The following is a 20,361-nucleotide window of genomic DNA, read 5'->3' on the forward strand; positions in this document are numbered from 1 at the left end:
CTACTTTTGCAATACCCACACTTTGAGGGAGAACATTTTTGGATTACTTCATAATGCAGAGGAATGTGAAACATACTGTTACCTTGGGATCATAGATGAGTCTCAGACTGTACTGCAGTCAAGTGTAGAAGTTAAGTGCTTAGAAGCAGGCAGATGAACTGCTGCAAGCACACTAGTAACTCTCACAATACTAGCAACAGTATTCAACAAGTCTTTATTTAAGGTGTTGAGTGCTCACATGTAAGACAAAGGATTAAGAGACAAAAAGCGCACACATCATTTTAGGACTCATAAGACAAACATTCACCCTGCTCAGTTGTGGTGCCCTTTGTATTCCACAACCTCCAGCTAAAAAGTCAAGTGATTTTACATTGCTATTGGAATTTAAAATGACAACCAGCTCTTCAACCACCCTTGGATTCTTATGCTTTCCCTTGTAAGCATTACAGTAGTCACATTTCAAGACTTCCACCTCATTGATCCAAGGCAGTTAGCCCATTAAGACTATGTTCTTGATGTGACAGCAACATCACTTTTCATGCTGTTTGGCATCTTTGTAGAGTTTGCAGAAAGCCAGGGATGAACAAGTACATCCTTCAGGGGAAGCCGATGGCATGGGTTATGCTTTAGAAGCTTTGAAATCAAGTCTCTTGCACCTTCTGTTACAAATGGAGGAAATCTGAATTCCACCTAAAAAAAGGAAGGGGTACTAAAGATGCAGAATTTCTTTGGTAAGGACTAGAGAAGTGAAGGGCGATACCATCCAAGTACAACTAGGAAGAAAAAGTTATGCCAGTCTTGTGGATTATGCACCTTAAACCTATTGAGATAATTCGGCATTATCTTAAGTGCTTGCAGAAGTTAAGCTTTCTTATAAGCTTGCTAGTTTCTTCCTTTTTTTCTAGTTTTAACACAAGACCAGTTTGCTGGAACATTTTAGTAAGAGCTCAGGTGTTACATAGGCATTTTACAAATCAGAAAAGGAAAGAGGTGGAGAGCCCACGTGGAGAAGGCTAACTGCTTTATGAAAGAGATAGGAGTTCTGGTACATGTAGAAACAGGGTGGAGCCAAGAAAGTCAAGCTAGGTAACTTGATGTCTTTTACAATCATTCCATACAGCAACTACAGTCAGTTTTAGGGATTTGGTTTTGTCAGCATCTCATTAAGCCATGCTGCAATTCTCATTTAATGACCATTAGTTAAGCTTAAATAATACAGGAGAGCTGAAGGGCCACAAAACTCAGTTTGAACAAGTAAGCAACAGCACATACCTTGGAAATAGCTCTGTAGGTTTCCTGGTATGTGTCTGCTTCAAAAGGAGGCTTCCCTACTAGGAATTCATAGCATAGAACCCCCAAGCTCCAGATATCCACCTTTTCATCATGTGTTCTTCCCTCAATCATTTCAGGAGGCAGATAGTCAAGTGTCCCACAGAGAGTTGTTCTCCTGAAGAACATGTTTGTCATCATTTATTCTGTACGGCAATTAGGATCTGTTTCAAGAGCCAGACAGAAGCTAATGCTGGCATCTACCTGTATTTCTGTGCAGTCTACTCTGACAAGATGCAGCACCACCATAATACGCAGTAAAGAAATCCTAGCAGTAACAACTTCTTTAAATAAGAAAAAAGCCACATCCCAGTCATTGCAGTCACAGTCCTACCCTTTTCATCTCACTGGCTACGTGAGATAGAGGCTTCCTTTCTGTTGGACGCCCTTCAGGCTTCTCTTTGAGAAATCATCCTAAATGTATTGCTAGGGCCCCAGTTCTTTACTGCAGTGGCCTTGCTTTAGAAATTAAAGGACAGGACTTTTCCAGTAGTTTTACAAGTTCACTTTTACCTCTCTTCCACAGCTGTAGTTATGACAAGAAACCTAGTGTTTTCACCCCAGAAGCATTTCACTGCGTAAGGTTTTTATGCATTACATTCTTACCTAGAAGATGGAGCATGCACTGACCATCCAAAATCAGCAATCTTTAATTCTCCATTTGAGCCAAGCAGCAAGTTTTCTGGTTTGATGTCTCGGTGAATCACACTTTTTGAATGACAGTATGATAGAGCATCTGCTAGTTGTGTGATGTACTGTATTTAAAAAGAAAGCAAATTTTTAAGTAGAGAGGCACTGTTACACTAGCTTTATTGGCTACAGCATAGCAATTTCTGGGTATTACATAATTGGTACTATTCATTTAAATTAATTATCTTAAGCCCTTAAGTCTAACAAGGTAGCATCCACTTGAAGTGACCAAGCACTTGAAGTACCAGGCAACACTGAACATTCACTCATGTTAATGCTGCACCATAATTTGTCTTCTCAGTTTATCCCTAAATATATTACAAGTGCTTAAGCAGATTAATATCTAGAGAATCTCAGCTTTATACAGCTGAGGACAGCATTTCATCTATGCTGCAAGTATTCCAAACATTAAGAGCAGATGTTCAAGAAGGCAGAACAACCTACAGTGGCAGTTCTTTGCTCATCAAACTTGGTAAGCTTCTGAAGCTCTTTGTAGACTTCTCCACGAGGTGCATACTCTAGAATAAGATAGACTCTTGTAACATCATGGAAGTAGCCATATAGCCTGAGAATATTGGGATGCCTGCAAGAAGATATAAATATTCCTCTGAACAAAATATTTGCATGTATTACTTGATTATTAGTTAGAGGAGAAAGTACAGTTGGTTTTTTAGATTCACTATTCATAAGTGATTTATGTTAGTGTGTGTTTGTGTACCCTTAGCAGTTTTGTTGTGCATACTGTGGGCTGGCAAGATAATGAACTTCATTTCAAGGAAGGTCAGCATTGGACTTCAGCAGCTTGCAGATAATCCTCAGCAATGTAAGGCTTTTTGCCACACTGTATGATCACGTGTTTGTGCTCCACTCTATTGCCAATCATGGGGAAAAAAAATAGCACTGCGGAGACCCTAGCATTTGCATTCAGTGAGAACATGAATCATTTCAGCTCATATATCCATTACGAGATATTTCAGCAAGTGCTATTTATTATAGAAATAGTTTGACTTTTAGTTTAAAAACTTTAAGTGATTTTGTGGAACCCACTCAATTTGTTCAGCAAGCTAGGCTTTTTTTCTAGGAAGCCAAGTGCTAGAATCAAGTTTAAATTGCCTGAGAAGTGGCAGTCACCCATATAAATTAAAAATTCCTATTGGATTTATTTAATTACTGTGGTTGCTTCATAGCAAACTAGACAAAGATAAGATTTGCACCCTTGTGCAGAAAGGCAAGAATTACCAACTTAAAGGTTTTGTTGTTTTTTAATTAAATAGCCCTTGTCTTCAAAAGGTCACTGTATGTTACCAGAAACAAACTTTTGATGTTTTTGCTTGGGCACAAGCTAGGCAAATGCAATTGTTTAGTACACTTTACCTAAGATGAGACTGTATTTCAACTTCTCTTCGTAGCTGATGTTCTACGCCAGCTTCCTCCAGTTGTGTTTTAAATAGCACTTTCAGGGCAAGAATAAATTTACTCTGTTTTTCACGTGCTAGGTACACATTTCCAAACTTTCCTTTCCCCAGGGGTCGACCAATTTCAAAGTCATCAAGAGACCACTGCCTTCTGCAAAAAGATATCACTTAAGTATCAAAAGCCACACAAGGTATCCAGCTATATTCTAGATTTTCATTAATACCATTCTGGTTCAACAGAATACTTCCTGACCTGAGCTAGATTTTTAGTCTTTAAGAGAACACCACCAAGAGGACAAAATATGCATTAAGACTTCAGAAGAGAAGCCTGAAAGCTGATCTCTTCCTCACTAAAGCTTGCACATAGTGATGCCTGCCTCAGCCACATATTACTGCAAAATTCAAGACTGTATGTACTAGATCAGGTACATTTCCATACAGTTAATACACAGGCACTTACTAGTGCATGCCAGAACTGTTTTACAGCTATCCATACTAAGAGTCTAATTCATTCCTAATCAGATTCCAATCTCTTGCACATACTAAGGAAGCATGTCTTTCAGCTGTACATCTTGGGACCAGCAGTGTCTAATCAGAGCTCTCTCATGGGAAGAGACATTACTCATTTAGCAAAATGAGCTTTTCTTTAGATTACAGGAAGTTCTAGTTCCTGAGGCTTTTCAGCTCAAAGTAAGCTTTCCCAGATTTCATTAAGTGTTATAGTTCTGAAGTGTTGGAACACTTCACAATTATCAAGGGGCTTGACTACTTATCTATGACTTAACTTCAGCTAACTTGCTTAGTTGCAGCATGCAGTCCTGGAAGTTAAAAGAAAGCCTAATTCAACAGGGCTCCATTAGCTAGAGCATTTAGATACACAACAACTTACTTTTTTGTCTCTTCATTCTTCTTTTTAGTAGTCTCTTCATGTTTCTGTTTAGATGTGCTTTCTGCTTCTGGATTTTTTGCTATGTATAAATAAGAGGAAGCTTTTATGAACTAAATCCACAAGCACTGTACAAAAATGCATGTGGGGAACAGGTATAATCTCAGGTACACATGCATGCCTGAGATTACACACCTCAGCATAGTATCAGCAACAATTCTTAGAGGGCATGCAGTGTTATTTAAAAAAAAGGAAGCTTACTGTCGAAAGGCAGTGTAGCAGTTGAGTTATCACTGCTATCAAGGTGGAATTCCAAGAAAGCTCTTTTTAAAATTAAGAGAAACATTTAGAAGCTCCCACATCCCCACCACCATCAATATAGCACTATTACTCATCTAAATCTCTCTAGTACACAAGATTATGATGAATTAGTGGTAATTTCTTTAATTCATAATTGAATTAAATTCCAAAAGACTTTCAAGAGCAAGAAACACCCATATGGGCTCTAACCGTGTAATCTTGGCAACTGAAGGATGCAGCAACATTCAAGATCAAGTGTTACAATCTCTTTCTGGGTGCAGCCAGATATTTATGTACAGGATCCCAACATAGCATTAAGATTAGCCTCAGAATTTTTGCACTACACTTCACTCCATAGAAAATAGAAGCATCTTGAGTGTCACGACTATTTAAAAACATGTACATCTTCAAAATTACCAGATACTGGAGCCTGCTGAGATTTTTCATTGTTCTTGCTGGGAATCTGAGGCCTAGAAATTGGTTGGACCAGAGATTTTGGTCGAGGCTGCTGCATTGTCTGATTGTTAGACAGTTTTTGGCTTGATAGTGCAGATTTTTGTGACTGTACAGGAACTCGCTGGGCCAGGTTTGAAGGACACAGAACACGTTGTGCTTGAACTCCACTGTTTAGTGGCCGGCTCTGAGTAGCATGCTGAGGTACAGGGACACGTTTGGGGCCATCTCCAATAGGATTTACAGTCTTCAAAAAGAAAACATGATATTTTAATTACAGAATAGCACAGTATAACCTTTATGGCCCCATTCAGTAGACAGATAAGAGTTGGAGGTAGGAAGGAAAAGAAAACTACTTAAACAGCAGGTGCTAGCATATTCTGATACTATGCTTTAAGAATGAAGTTGACTTACAGAATACACTGCTGACTTTTTTTTCTTGTTGACAACACATTCACTTATAGCTACTGGAAGAACTTCAAATAAGTCTGAAGAGTATCAGTCTACAGTACTGACAGCCTCCTGCTTCAAAATCTTACCACTTGCCTGCCCTGCTTGCTTTTGAGTCATTATTCCCTTGACTGCTATGCATCTTGATTTTGTAATTTTTAGTTAACTCCATTAATCTTTTGCTTCCAATCACTGAAAGGTAGTCTAGGCTTATACTTAAGAAATTAGCTGTTCTAGGATACTGTGCCTAAAGCTCAGTCCAAACATTGATAGTTAGCTTCTCACATTTATTTTGAGAATGATACCTATGTAATAGTAGATACGTCTTTCTTCCCCTAGATATTACTTAGTCTTCTGGTTCAGTTCACTGGAAGTGTATTGACAACTTGATTTTAAGTGCATGCATGCACGCACATATATACACATGTGTGTACATGCACACATTTTACTCATGCTAATCTGAAGCCTTATCAATGATGTTTTTGTTTCTAAATTTAAAGAATGAGAAAGTATTCATGTATCTGTATGCAAAAGTTCTGTCAGGGTTATCTTGAGCACTCTTCATGTGGATATGCTTGTAGCAACACTACATAGCTTTTGAAAACCCTGTCTGGAAGAAGCGACCCAAGCACACTCCTTGTGCAATCAGAAACTATTAGACTCCCCAACATTCCCATTCCCAGCAATGTTCTCTCCAAAAGGCAGACTGAAAGGTAGCATTGAGAATTGTCTCCTGTGAACAGGATTCACTACTTCAAGAAAAGTTCTCTCCCCACCCACCCCCTTTTTTTGTTGTTGTATTTGCAACAGTCACCAACAGTCACCACGAACAGCCTTAAGTCTACAGCTCTGGTATGATCACAGGAAATAGGACGATCAATCTGGTTCAGTTATTTACCTTAGCAGCATGGCTATGGTGTCCAGCATGGTTCTCTTTAGTACTCTTGTCCATGATGCCTGAGGAGAAGGGCACATACGGATCAGCCTATAGGCGAGGCACAGCTCACACAAAGCAGCTCTCCGGACAACTCTTCCCCTCCGAGGCTCCCCGCCCGCCCCCTCCCCCACCGCCTCCTCCTCGCGGGCCGGGCCGGGCCTGCGCTCCCGCGCCGCAGCGCCCTCGCCCCCGGCTCCCAGCCTGCGCTCGCCGCCTCCCCCCGGGCCCCGGGGCACCTCCCGCGGGCGCGGTCCTCCGCGGAACGGCGCCGGGCCCCGGCCCCGCCGCGGTCCCCAGGCGCCCGCTCATCGCCGGCCTCAGCTCCGTGCGGCCGCCAGCGCTGTTTGAAGTCAAACCGCCCTCCCTTAAATACCCTTTAAACTACCGCCTCTTTCCATTGGCCCGTCTTCCGCCGTCCGCGCTTGCTGATTGGCTCCTTTACAACCGACCCGCCCGCCCATTGGCTCGCCAAACGCTCCGCTCGTTGCGGGGCTGCGCCCCGTCGCGGTGAGCCTCAGGGGCGCATGCGCAACGGCAGCCTGCTGCGTATCCCGCGTAGGGCCAGCCCGCCCGCCCCCAGGGCGGTGTTTGCGCTACATGCGTATTTTACGTACCGTCTCTCCGCCGCTGGCTCCTTCCGTACTCCAAGTGCGTGCATCGGCGCCCCGCTTACACACTTTTCCCCGCGAAGTCTCTGCTCGGCCGGGTCTTCCGTTACGCAAACCGCGTACGTCCAGACCACCCACCTGTGGCAACGCTACAACTACCATCCCCTCCTCGCAGCCACCGAGGCCTCAGCGCGTGCCGCCCCGGCGGGGGGAAGGGCTCCAGGTTAGTCCTGCATCCTGCGAGGCGCCAGCCCGCTTCCCCCGCCTCCGCCCCACACACGCCCTCCGCCCGCGGCCCAGGGAGACGCTGTGCTGCCACCTCGCGTGAAGCCGAGCGCGAGTGGGGCTCGGGGCCCTCGCGTCCCGCCGCCGAAGTAGGTGCCACGAGTGGCAGCTCCGCAGCCCGGAGGACCCGCAGCACAGGCAGAGGGGCCAAGCAGGCCTCTGCCTCGCACTCCCTGCGCTTGCGGCCGAGGGCAGCGCTCCACGTGCAGTGAGCTCCTGAGGATAAGTGCGAGGGGGACGCCCGCTGCTGCACAGCCCGCGAGGCGACGCCTGGCCGGAGGTACCTTCACCAGCCTGCAGACGCGCGTGAGGGGGACGAGCGGACCGCCGTGTTACACCAGCGGTGGCGTGCAGTTGCGGCAGCTTCTAAAGCCTGACAGGTATCTGAAGAGACACAGAGCGGCAGTGGAGGATCAGCGCGGTCTGTGAGGACAAGCGTCACAGGAGCTTGGGGCTGTTGTGTTGTCTCAGAGGCCAGCTGCCTAAGTGGTCCCACTCACACCTGTGAGGAGGACCTCGGCCACTGAGTGGCAAGCGACAACCAAAACCAGGTTGAGTACGTTAAGCCTCTGAAGAAGCCTGACTGAAGGTAACTAACTGGCTCTGCGGCGTTGAGAACAAGCGCAAAGGCGAGTCTGGTGTGTCGGCTTTTACAAGTTATACAGGATAGGTAAAAAGAAGATGTCAGGTCGTCGTGTTGCTGCAGCATGTGATAGACGACAGCTCCCACGGGGCATGGGTAGCATGGCATCCCCTCTCCTTGACCCACGTCCACTTCGACTACCATTTCTTGAGGCTGACGTGAGTAGGACTTTTGGGAGGGTGGTGTTTGTACTCTTGGGACAGGCTCTCCACCTGCTGAGAGCCCATGGAGTGTGGCAGTGTGAGGTGCTTGTTACTGTGCTGCCTAAGTTGTCAAATTCTTCAGTGAGGCCTGCAGCACACAGCAGCGATGTCAGGAACTTTGTTATTCTAGCCCCTGTGAATGTGCCTGTGTTTGTGATACTGGTGTCTCAGCAGAAGCAGTGTTTCGGAGTGTTGCAGCTGGGACACTAAAGAATCCTGGCTCCTGGGCTCCTGAGATGAGTCACCCTCCTGCGGAGACCCGCACTGAGCTCCAGTGGGCTCCCCCACGCGGGTCACCTGGGCTGCCCGGTCACCTAGGCCTGCCTCCCGCACCCCACCCCGGAACACCGCCGCGCCTTTTGCAGCCGGGGCGCTGCCCTCCCCGGGGGCGGGTCGCGCTCGACGCCGCGGAGGGGCCCGGCCGCCCGCCTGGCCAAGCCTTTACCCCCCCGCTTGCCCCATCGCTGCCCCCCGCCTCCCCCCCCCCCCCCCCGAAGGCGCTCGGGGCGCGCTTGGCGCGTCACCGCCCACGTGACCGGGGACCTGCCAGTGCCCGGGCGCGCGCGGGGTGTCACTGTCATGTGATGCTGCAATTCTCTCCTTCAAGAGTCGCCTCCAATCGATTTGCGGGCGCTCGATGCAGCAGCCTTCGCGAAGGAGCATTCTTCGGTCTCGGCCGCCGCCGCCACCTCCTCCCCTGCCGCCGCCGCCAATCGATGCGCTCAGGGCTCCGGTCGCCATTTTAGGGGGAGAGCGAGGGAGGCAGAAGGAAGGGTCGGTAGGTACCGGCGCTGCTCTGGGCGCTCCCTTGCTCTCGTCTCCGCTGCCTGGGCCAGGTTTCGCCCTCTGCAGCTCCCGCCCGAAGCTGCCTGTCCGCCCCCGGTGTCTGAAGCCTGCTCTCTGTGACCGCTGTGCTCCGGCTGAGCACTCTCCCCGCCCTCATTCAGTCCCTTTCCCCCACGCCCCCTCCCTGTCTGGTTATTGGTCCCCGAAACTGGTTATTGGTCTTGTTACTCGGGGCTGGGAGAGGGTGTAGGGGAGGCAGAGGAGCATGTGCTGGGCGGGAGGAGGTGTGGAGAGGACGTGAGAGTCTTGGGTGAAAGGGAACGGTCGGGGGCTGGGAGAGGGTGGGTAGCGTTTTGACTTTCCTGCACGTTTTCTGTTAATTGCCTTGCTGACTGTGCTGCCCAGGTCCGCCTGGCTGTCGGCACTGGCAAGACTAAGTGAAAGATACTGACAGAATAATTTTGCGAAGTAATGCTGCCTTTTTTTTTTTCTCACTAGATCATTTTCTTTATAGCATATTAATGTAGTTCACATTCTATTTAATGGCAGTATTTTCATTTCTGCAGCAAACAAGTGCAACAGGTTTCTTTCATTTTATAATATTTTTTGTTTTTCTATTTAATAATGAATCTTACCTAAAATATGATAGTGTAAGCTATGGTCTTCTACTCTGAAGTTCAGCAGAAGGTACTTTATGTTTTATTACAGTTGTTATGTATAACTCTATTGTATGTGATTTTGTTGTTTATTTCAGGCCCCTCCAAGGCATTCCTTGCTAACGATGTATAGAACAAAAGTTAGCTTGAAAGATCGTCAGCAACTTTATAAACTAATCATTAGTCAACTGCTATATGATGGGTACATAAATATTGCAAATGGCTTGATAAATGAGATAAAACCACAATCAGTCTGTGCACCATCTGAGCAACTGCTGCACCTAATTAAATTAGGTAAGTTGGAATTAAAAAAAAGTAAAAAGTCCAGTTTCTAAATCCATAGTTTAAATCTATGTGAATTAAGACTTGAATATTACTGAGAATATAAAGCTCATGTACTATAACGCTTTTATGTATTTAGATATAGCCTTTGCCTCCATGTTTTTTTGAGGTGCATTTCAGTTCTATGTTTCTTATCTTAGTGTGCATTGAAAGCAAAGCAGATAAGTGAATGATGTCAAAGTGTATCTGTTTGAATTTCTGTAGTATGTAAGATTACCTGTACAGGGTCCTGGGTGACTGACAACCTTCTAAAAATACACTTCAGTAAGCAGGATCGTTGAGTCTACAGAGATAACAGAAATAGATTGACCCTCACAATTCTCTGTCAACAGTAGAAATTTTTTCAATATTATTCTTACTGAAAGTTGAAAAGGGAGTAAGCCTCCATAGGCTGCCTTCGTTAGCTTTTATATACTGATCTTACAAAAATAAGTTGCACAGTCTAGGGCCTCAGCAGGGGTACAATCTATTCTTTTTTTCTGAGAGTACATCTGTGCCATAGTATGTAGTCAAAATACCTGAGCCACTGTTAAAACAAGCAAAGTTATTGGAGGAGGTCTAGGCATAGCAGCATGTCTTCTGTGTATTGTAACTGAACTGGTTCTGCTGCCTGAACTAGTTGAGTTCCAAGGATATAAATATGGGAAGCTTTGTCTGGTGGAATAGAGATAGAGTAGAATAATAGACTCAATTTGTGGATGAAAATGAAAAGTCCTCTGTCACCTGTGATAGACTGATGAGCACAGTTAGACACATAGCTGAAAAGTTTTGCATCCTGCCTTACTACAAGCTCCAGTGCTGAACTGTCTTTATCCTGTAGATGCATGCTGGAAATGAAAAAGTTAAATCTGTAGGGTGGGTGTGAACAGGAGTAATCATTTTTATTAGAAATGCTGATGTAGTTTGTGGGATGGGATTTTTTTTCCTCAATACAGTAAAATAAAAATTAAAAGAATCTGTAAACACTTCAATTTTTAACTTTAAATCTCATGTAATAATAGCATTGAGGTTTGTTTCTCTCTTTTGTAAAAAGCTTGATGTAGGTCTATCCATGGCTTCCTAAAGTGATCATTAGTGTATTTATCAGTACTTAGTATAATATCCTATTTGCTGTTTGTATTTCCAAGGTTAAAATTACAAAGCTATTTTCTGCTCTGGTGTAGCCAGTTACCTCTCATTTCTTGTGAGAAGTGTTGCTATATAACTTAATATGTTCTGCTAGTTTGGCTCTGATTAGAGGAGCTCATCTCTTTTTAACATCTGACTCATAGCTGTTAGAGAAATCTGTAGCACAGATCTGGCCACAGCCTATCCATGTATGGGGAAAGTTAACATACTTTAAGTACATTAACTTCTCTTTTCAGGAATGGAGAACGATGACAGTGCTGTTCAGTATGCAATTGGCCGATCAGATACAGTAGCTCCAGGCACAGGAATTGACTTAGAATTTGATGCGGATGTACAAACCATGTCTCCTGAGGCTTCTGAATATGAAACTTGTTATGTCACATCTCATAAAGGACCATGTCGTGTAGCTACATATAGCAGAGATGGACAGTTAATAGCCACAGGATCTGCTGATGCCTCAATAAAAATTCTTGATACGGAGAGAATGTTGGCCAAAAGTGCTATGCCTATTGAGGTAAAATATCACTTGAATCATAACCACTTGATGAATTTTTGAAGTACTGTCTCTTTTTTATGCTGTGTCTGTGCCTTGTGGTTGGCCCAGCGGGTTGGACCAAATGTCTGTTTTGCCATATTTCCTAATTCAACAGCAGCTCATAAAGTTTTCTTGAAGAAAAGGATCAAGAAATAGGGCAAGTATACTTAGGTAGCTTCTGGCAGCTGTCTAGAGAATTGACCTAGAAATTGCTTCTAATAGTTGTTGATAATTGCTATCCTGTGTGAACACAGTTTATTTTTGAACCTACTTACATTTTTGACCTTTACAGCCTCCAGTGGCTGTGTGTTTCACAACTTACTGTTTCACAGAATCCGTATTTATTCATGTTCATTTTTCTCTAATAAAGTTACCAGATAGCAATTTAAGAGCGTGGGTTTTTTTTTTTTTTTTTTTTTTTTGCTTAGACACATACCACATTCTCAGCAGTGTGCCATATGAATAAAAGTTGCAGTTTTCCAATTGGTAGAGCTTCCCTTAATTCTCACGGCAATACAGTGCTTTGATTTGGACTGGTGAGGGTGGTGGTGATGTTTAGTACTCTTGGACTGTGTTTTCTTGTGTCAATTCTCTACTAGTGATGCTAGTTTTGAGAAGTCAATATATGTTAAGATAGAGGTATGTTATTTGATAACAATGTGTCATGAGCCTTCAAATAATTAAGACAGTCACTGTTGATTGTATGCCTAGTTTATGTCAGAAAGTTGGGGGTTTGTGGATTTTTTTTTTTTTTTTTTTTTTTTTTTTTTTTGCTTTTGGCTGCTCAATCGTATACTAAAGCTGCATTCCTTGTCAGAAGGATGTTCTGCCTTCTAGGACTCTAACTTGTTTAATGTTCTTTGTAGGTCATGATGAATGAGACAGCACAGCAGAACATGGAAAATCACCCCGTTATTCGGACTTTATATGATCATGTGGATGAAGTTACATGTTTAGCTTTTCATCCAACAGAACAGATTCTAGCATCTGGTTCAAGGGACTACACACTTAAATTGTTTGATTATTCAAAACCTTCTGCCAAAAGAGCCTTCAAATATATACAGGTTAGATACAATATTCCCATTCAGAGCAACCAAAGCTTGAATCTGTAAATGCTGAGGTATTAGTGGCTGAATTATATGTTTATAGTATATATTATTATATATATGTATGTATGTATGTATATATGGAGAGAGAGCTAGGTAGGCAAGAGTATGCCATTACATAATTTACAGGCATTGTGGTAATCATGTGTTAAAGTTCATGTATAATAGATACATGATAGTCTTTAAAAATCTAGTGCCTGTTTAGGTTTTGTTACTCTGGACCTACTGTGATCTTGATAATTTTGAAGTCAACTATGTTATCTTGATTTTAGAGGAGAATTTGGAGCTATGTGGTGGTGGGGTACAGAACATGTGACTGACAAAACATCCTCTCACTGTTGCGTCATCCCTAAAATGAGTGGGCACTGCAAGCTGCTTGAGAACAAAAACTATGATGCACTTAAATGCTTTCTCTTATTTTGATGCTATATGAAGCTATTTTGCAAAAACATAGCACATTATGCTAATTTAATTCTTCATTATTATTATTGCTTTAACATCATTAGAATTGATGTTTTGTTGGAGATTTTTTTTCTTACTGATACTTATTTTGTGGGGTTTTTTTTGTTTTTGTTTTTTTGACCAAACAGGAGGCAGAGATGTTACGCTCTATCTCTTTTCATCCTTCTGGAGATTTCATACTTGTTGGTACCCAGCACCCTACCTTACGCCTTTATGATATCAATACTTTCCAGTGTTTTGTGTCTTGCAATCCTCAAGATCAGCATACTGATGCTATATGTTCAGTAAATTACAATGCCAGTGCAAACATGTATGTGACAGGAAGTAAGGATGGATGCATCAAACTGTGGGATGGTGTTTCAAACCGCTGTATCACTACTTTTGAGAAGGCACATGATGGAGCTGAAGTCTGTTCTGCTATTTTTTCCAAAAATTCAAAGTATATCTTGTCAAGTGGAAAAGACTCTGTAGCTAAACTATGGGAGATATCCACTGGTCGAACACTGGTCAAATACACAGGTATGTGGCAGGTGACCTTCCATGTATTTTCTTTCTCAGATTCTGACCAGTGAGGGGATGGTACTGGCAGAAGAATTAAATCTATTGCTACTGAAAAGTAAATTATGTCTGGAAGAGAAGCTGTGATTGTTGCATATTAGCCAGTGCCATAAACTGTTTAGTCTAGGTCGATTTACTTCATTGTTTTCGAAGGAAATTTATCTCTTAAAAATAGAGAAAGTGAAAAAGGAACATGAATAGCCTGTAATGATTAGGGTGTCCGTGCAAAGGGATTTGTTCTCTAAGTTTTCTTCTTAAGTGTTTTAGAAACGGTGTTTATTAAAGCAAAGGAGTAACGTGGCTTTTCTTGTTTGTGATCATTTTGATTTTGCTATTGTTGTATTTATGGCTAGGCTAGGGGCACAGCTTCAACTGGAAGGATCGAAAGTGGCCTAATCTGCTTCTGGCTAGAGTAAGTCGTTTGCTGGGAGAATACCCCAGACTGAGGGGGAATTGAACATACCTTCAAACAGTTGTTTGAACCGTTAGACTGTAGTACAAAAGATGAGTCTTGTAAGCCACAGAAAAATGGCTACATCAGTATTTTTTTGAAGGATGCAGTTGTGTACATGGTAAGCGTACTCAGTGTGTGCTGACAATATGATGCTTTGATCTCAGAAGGACTTGAGAGCAAGTGAAGGATACGAAAACTTTGCACATAGCGGCTGTATGAGTGAAGAAAGTATTTGATTTAACAGTAATGTGCTTAAATATTACTAAATATAGTGGTAGCAGATAAGATGAGAGCATGTTGTATCCCCACTTTTGGGACCAGTGTGTAGGGCACTTTATGAATAGCAGTGTTTTGCTCTCAACCAGCAGGGTGCAGCACCTTCTTAATAAACCTTGCAAAAATGTCAGGTAGGCTAGTGCTGTGTTCCTTGCGAAAGAAATACCTACATATGAAATACACCCTTCAAATTTTGGCATTTGTAAAGTGGAGACCTGACCAAGCTAGGTCATACAGTGTGGTGCAGGTGCACGCATACCCGCAAAAGAAACAAAAGTTGTTAATTATGAGAATCTGTATATTCTGCTGACAGTGATCTTTTTCGTTACTGTTGCAAGCCTTGTACAGAAAACAAATGTTAAACTGCTCTTCAGGCTAACTGTACTCAAACTGTGACTGGTGTCCCTTGATCTGTACGGTTGGAGTAGTTAAATCCCTTCTTTCCTTTATCTAAGGAATTTGAGAGTATACTGTGTATACAACTACAAAAAAATTGCATAATAGATTTGACTGTTTTATGCACAATTCGTATACTAGCTGAGAAAATAAGTCTCTTTAGACTATAGCTGTTGGTATCTATGGGAAGTTTACTTTTAGGTCTTTGAAAATTCCTAAAACTGATCCTATTTGGGTTCATATTTTAGTGCATATATTTAGTGAATCTTTGCATTACTTTCACAGGAGCTGGTTTGAGTGGACGGCAAGTACACAGAACACAGGCTGTCTTCAACCATACAGAGGACTATGTACTGCTTCCGGATGAAAGGACCATAAGTCTCTGCTGCTGGGATTCAAGAACTGCTGAACGGAGAAATCTTCTTTCGCTCGGACATAACAGCATTGTCCGCTGTATTGTTCATTCTCCTACCAATCCTGGTTTCATGACTTGCAGTGATGACTACAGAGCTAGATTTTGGTACAGAAGGTCAACCACAGACTAAAGACAGCTTTATAAAACAGTGATATCCAGACTCATTTTATCATCTTGTATTGATTGTACCACCAACAGATGCCTAGATGAGATGCTGTGTCTGTTCTTAATTCTGTCAAACGCGGCAGAAAAATACCAGAATACTGAGACTTAAGTTTTTGCCCCACACTAATTTTTTTATTAGTGTATGTGTGGCATTAATTTTGTAAGTCATCTCTAACTGTACTCAAGGTGGGGGGGGAATAAAGTGATCCTTGCAAGAAGGATTAAGCTTGTTCTCCTGTCTCTAAATCCTACGAAAGATAATGTGACTAAATCTTGCTGAAACTGGGCAGAACGAGCCAGTTTTGCTCTGCATTGTATCTGTGCAATCCCACTGGAGTCTGTTTAAAGAATGGATTACACAAGTAACAGCAGAACTTGGCAAATACTTTAATGAAGCCTTAAGCTGCCTTCAGTTCTGATTCATGCTTTGTAAAGCTGTGTTTTGTATCTTTTTAATCTGTTTTTTGTGGGTCTTTTTTGTTTTTGTTTGTTTTTTTTTTAATTGGCCAAGTGGACCTTCAATTCTGAGCCAGTCTTGTGCCATAAGAATTTGAAACACAATTTTAAATTGTTTAGATGAATTCAAGAAATGGTGTTCTAGTTCTGATATTAAAGCTCAGACTTGAAATCTTGTCTTTCATTTTAATTTATCTTAACAAGTATGACTTGAAAGGAAGCTCGTGGTATTTTCAATGAATATCCACACCACAACTGCAAAAGGTTTATGTGGCAGTTCTGCACCATGTGAACATGAGGAGAATGACTTTGCCATAGAAACCTGTAGAACCCTCTCAAAGAAAGAAATTGTTGCGCATACTGATTTTTTTTTGTATGTGTGCCTCAAATATCAATTGCGTTTATTTAAAAATTTTTATTCTGTAGTTGTTGTGTTACACAGCACTTGAATGACATTCTTTTTTAATTCAAAAAAAATCAAATAATTCTACTTATTTCTAGTAGTACAAGTTTCGCAGTCATCATGTTCAACAGATTTACAGATTATTAAGATATTCTGTACTTAAACCTTCTGTAAACTTGAAAATTCACAACTTCTTACAGAATATCTGACCTGTGCAAGGCTTTAAATACGTTATTTCAAGCTTTCTGTCTACAGCTCCAGTGATACAATACTCTTGAGCCTCGTGGTTGGGAAGCTTTCTTTAGTCATAGTCTCGGCACTTGCTTTTGTTAGGATTTTCAAATATTAGATTGTTCTTACTGCTGAATTAACTTTCAGTTACCACTGATGAAGTATCTTGTCAACGGCTGAAGAGGGTACAGGTTTTGTCTGTGTTTAAATAAAAGTTACCTTTTGAAAATTCATTTATATTAATATATTAAGAAGGAATTGTATTAGTTTTCTATATACCTAATTCGCTTGCCCTTTGTTATCGGAAGGATCCGTTTAGAGAACGTATTACAGCTTGATGAGGTGGTCTGTTGCATTGTATGTGAGCCTGATACAATCTTAGACTTGCGGTTTGGAATGTGGGTTGTCTTTTTTTTCTTTTCTTTTTTTAACAGATGGAAAATGCAATATTTTTTCCCCTTAATTTCTTTTGCATAGCAATAACTTTTTCTTAGGCTTAGCAATCTCCTTCCTTCTCTCCTTTCCCCTGCACGACGCCCAAATTTTTAGCAATGTGGGAAGCAAGAGATAGTAGTTTATGTGGCTTTTTTGGTGGAGGAGCAAGGAGAGCAGGGAGAACCAGGGCTTTGTGGGAGGGAAAAGCGAAGTCTTGCCACACAGTTATCAAGGTATAGTGAATTAGCTTAGTAACACCAGCCTTCCGGCAGAGTCAGCCTGCTAAATTGATAGCAGTGGTAATTTTTGCTATTCTACTGTTTTTTTTTTCTCTCTGTTAAAGGTGTTGCCTGTAGGTATCTCATTTGCTGCTGGTGAATGTTGTCTATTTTAAAAATAAAATTTGGGGGGGTTATTCATTAAACTACAGCTGTAGTTGATAAGGTAGCAGCCTGCAAGCTTTCGCCTCCTACTTCCTTAGTACTGCGGTCTTTAAGCTTATAACAAAAACAGAGCTTTGTTCCTTAAAGCCAAAACATGCTGAAGTGAACCCTTTTATTTCTTTTTTGTATTGTATTTGTATTGTTTTGGTTGAGGCCAGGGGTTTGGGTTTACGAGGAGAGGAAGGTTTTTCAGGGAAATAAAAGTGTGAAAAAGCTTATCCTGTATAAATAGATAATGCAATCACAGAGTAAAATACTTTTGGAGCACAAAATTCCAGTGGCACTATGTGATGGCTGGAGGGATTGATTTGTGATGAGAATGAGAAGGCAAGTTTGCTGTATAAAAAGGCAGTGTTCAGAGCAAGTATGATTTGGAAGTAAAGAGGAGCTACAGCTGCATTTTGAAGAACGCATCTAGTCTTCTTGTTAGATCTCGTTAGATTGAAGGGGAATATATCTTTCCACTGTACAAATTTGGAGGAATCCACATAGATGTTCTCTGTGTGATCAGACTTACCGATCAGAGGGGCTTCAGACCTGAAGCTGTGTTTGATGGTCTTTGCATGTAGATGAATATAGGTGTCACCAGTGCTTGGGGAAAATGGGATGCAGAAATTTGAGGGGAATGAGAGCAAGAACGGGCTGCTGTTTTCCTTCTTGTATCTTAGCTCTGGGCTACAAGGGAGCTAGAAGACTGAAGCCATGTGCGAAGTCAAGAGAAAGCAGAATGTGCAGTTGTTGATTATTTTTTAATGGTTAATGTCCTTTTTCTTACATTTCATGCTTTTGTAATGTAGAATGTGATGGTATACTTCCAATTCAGATCAGAAGGCCTAAGGTTTGGTGTAGGTTATTCTTGTCAAGATACCCTTTTCAGGGGCATTTTACTTATTTTCCTTACAGTTAAAGTTACACTTCTACAATCCTTAGCATAGATATGATTCTGTCTTCAAGCAATACTATTTTAAGTGGTTTTTTTGCTGCAGGGAGGGAAAATGAAGCTGCAAGACGTTTGTATTGATTAATAAAATGTAGGTAGTTGTATTAAGATGCTCTGCTTTTCACAGCAAAAGTAGGAGATTTGCCAAGCTAGTTACCTTGCTCCAAAGCCTAGCTGGGTAGTTTGAAAAATACTTCCCATCCCTGCCTTTGAGCAGACACAATCAGAGGTAAAGTCCAGACAAACTGAGCTGCACCTTCTCAGAAACACAGTTTAATGATTCCCTTGTGCTATAAACATCTGTTAAAATAACCCCCTAAAAAAAATGCTCCAAAGCTTGGGTTATCTTAGGGCATGTTTTGGAAAGGTCAAATGATAATGACTGTTTCTAGTACTCTTTTTAGTCTTAGTAAGATAGTACAAGTCTCTGCTGAACTCATCACTGCTATGAGGCAGCTTTGATAGTGTGTTTGGATCACAGAACTTAGTAATAGCCTCAGAACAGCTCTGTTTACCTTAACAAAAACAAGAACAACCCAACCTTGCAACTGCAGTACTGACCTTTCAGGTAGTCTGTATTATAATTACTCTTCTTGAAATGCTCAGACTAGTGGTAAGGAAGCCTCAACTTTCTGTACTAATACAGGTGGTGAAGAGAGCGTCTGTGCCACTGGCTTGTCTGTGATAATAGAGATATTGCCTGGTAAACCTCTTTAGAGGAAGCATCTTTTTATGGGTGTTCTAGAAGCATGTCCTGTTCCCAAATCTGCATTTCCTCCCTGAGCAGTTCAGTGGGATTCTAAAAAGGAGTCTACGAGACAGGGGAGGAAGGGATTTGGGGGTTGTGGGAAAGCTCTATCCTATTGCTAATACATGCTCCTCAGCACTCTTAAGAAGAGTGAAGAGCATTTTAGCATGGAGACAGCTGTCTTCTCAAGCTATGAGATACGTGCATATACTAAGTATACTTAGTCACTAGACCTATACCTTTTGGTTTTCAGATGTTCTGTTATTCTGCCCTTCCAGAGTTTTCCATTTGAAGCTAATAACTTTGCAATTCTGCTGTGTCAAGCTCTTTGTTCCTCAAAGCTTAAGGTCAGCTCAACTTCTAGATTAAAGAGAAAGCAAATGTGTAAGCAAGCCTTTGTAAGACAGAGCTCTTGGCCAAGACTGTTAGCTGCCAAGGGCTTTGAACATCCGGCAAAGAGCAGCAACTCGCTGCCCTTCTACGAAAGAGTGATCTTCCATTAGACAACAGCTTTGCCTCAACCATGATGATGCTAGTTGAACGACAGACATCTTCCTTCTGTTTTACAGTTTTGACAAGCTTTCATTTTACAAAGGAACATCTTACCACCCATTCAGGGTCTCATCTCTTCAGTCCTGCGTTGTGGAAAGCAATTGTTGACCAGTAATTGTAGCCACCCAACTGAGGAAACTAGGAAGCAAGGCTTGCCTGTATTCTGATGATGGGCTTTTTCAAGTATGATCATCTCAGGGAAGGGGAACTTAAAAATGCCTGTCACTTTGCCTTCCTGGACCGCTGGCTTGAAAGTAGTCAGAGATAACATCCCTAGATTTTGCCTATGCTTTGCATAGGGGTGATTTGGAATATCAGTCTCTACTGATCAGCTAAAATTCCAGGGCACCCAGTTGCCCTCCATCAGTTTTGCAATCTGTACCTCTGGGTAGCTTGTACCTTGGCAAGCTCCTCCACTCAGGGGAACACATTCACATTCAAGATTTATCATCTCCTCAGGAAGGTTTCCTTCATCTGCCTAGAGGTCAGATGTATCCATCCAGCATGTAAACTCTTCTTGCCACTATTCAAAAGAAACTATTATGGGAACATGGTGAGATAATTTGATAGCTAAAGCAATAGCTCAACAAACCATGCAAAACTGCTTTGGAGATGAGTCAGCATTACAGTTTTGTATCTTTTTGGCCTTTGGGATTCTTCAACACAGTGACTTGG

The 20,361-nt window shown here is 42.1% G+C and overlaps 2 protein-coding genes across 3 annotated transcripts; one reads left to right on the top strand and one right to left on the bottom strand.

Annotated features, from left to right (window-relative positions):
- Positions 1–195: 195 nt before the first annotated feature.
- Positions 196–7,193, bottom strand: AURKA (aurora kinase A). Of its 2 annotated transcripts, none has more exons than XM_062589075.1 (9): positions 7,075–7,193; positions 6,422–6,480; positions 5,038–5,320; positions 4,324–4,402; positions 3,394–3,585; positions 2,464–2,602; positions 1,936–2,084; positions 1,273–1,447; positions 196–690 (listed from the first exon to the last, which is right to left on the bottom strand). In XM_062589075.1, the coding sequence occupies exons 2-9, from the start codon at positions 6,473–6,475 to the stop codon at positions 505–507; spliced, it is 1,257 nt and encodes a 418-aa protein (XP_062445059.1). In that variant the 5' UTR covers positions 6,476–6,480; positions 7,075–7,193; the 3' UTR covers positions 196–504. The 2 variants fall into 2 exon arrangements, with proteins under 2 accessions (XP_062445059.1, XP_062445058.1); XM_062589074.1 differs by lacking the exon at positions 7,075–7,193 and adding an exon at positions 6,697–6,736.
- On the top strand, positions 7,085–16,811 carry CSTF1 (cleavage stimulation factor subunit 1). Its single transcript, XM_062589073.1, has 7 exons — positions 7,085–8,154; positions 8,807–8,977; positions 9,740–9,935; positions 11,348–11,625; positions 12,513–12,710; positions 13,343–13,733; positions 15,184–16,811. The coding sequence occupies exons 1-7, from the start codon at positions 8,035–8,037 to the stop codon at positions 15,441–15,443; spliced, it is 1,614 nt and encodes a 537-aa protein (XP_062445057.1). The 5' UTR covers positions 7,085–8,034; the 3' UTR covers positions 15,444–16,811.
- Positions 16,812–20,361: the final 3,550 nt, after the last annotated feature.

This window comes from Rhea pennata, chromosome 16 (assembly GCF_028389875.1).
Source record: "Rhea pennata isolate bPtePen1 chromosome 16, bPtePen1.pri, whole genome shotgun sequence".
In the NCBI taxonomy this organism is placed as follows: domain Eukaryota; kingdom Metazoa; phylum Chordata; class Aves; order Rheiformes; family Rheidae; genus Rhea; species Rhea pennata.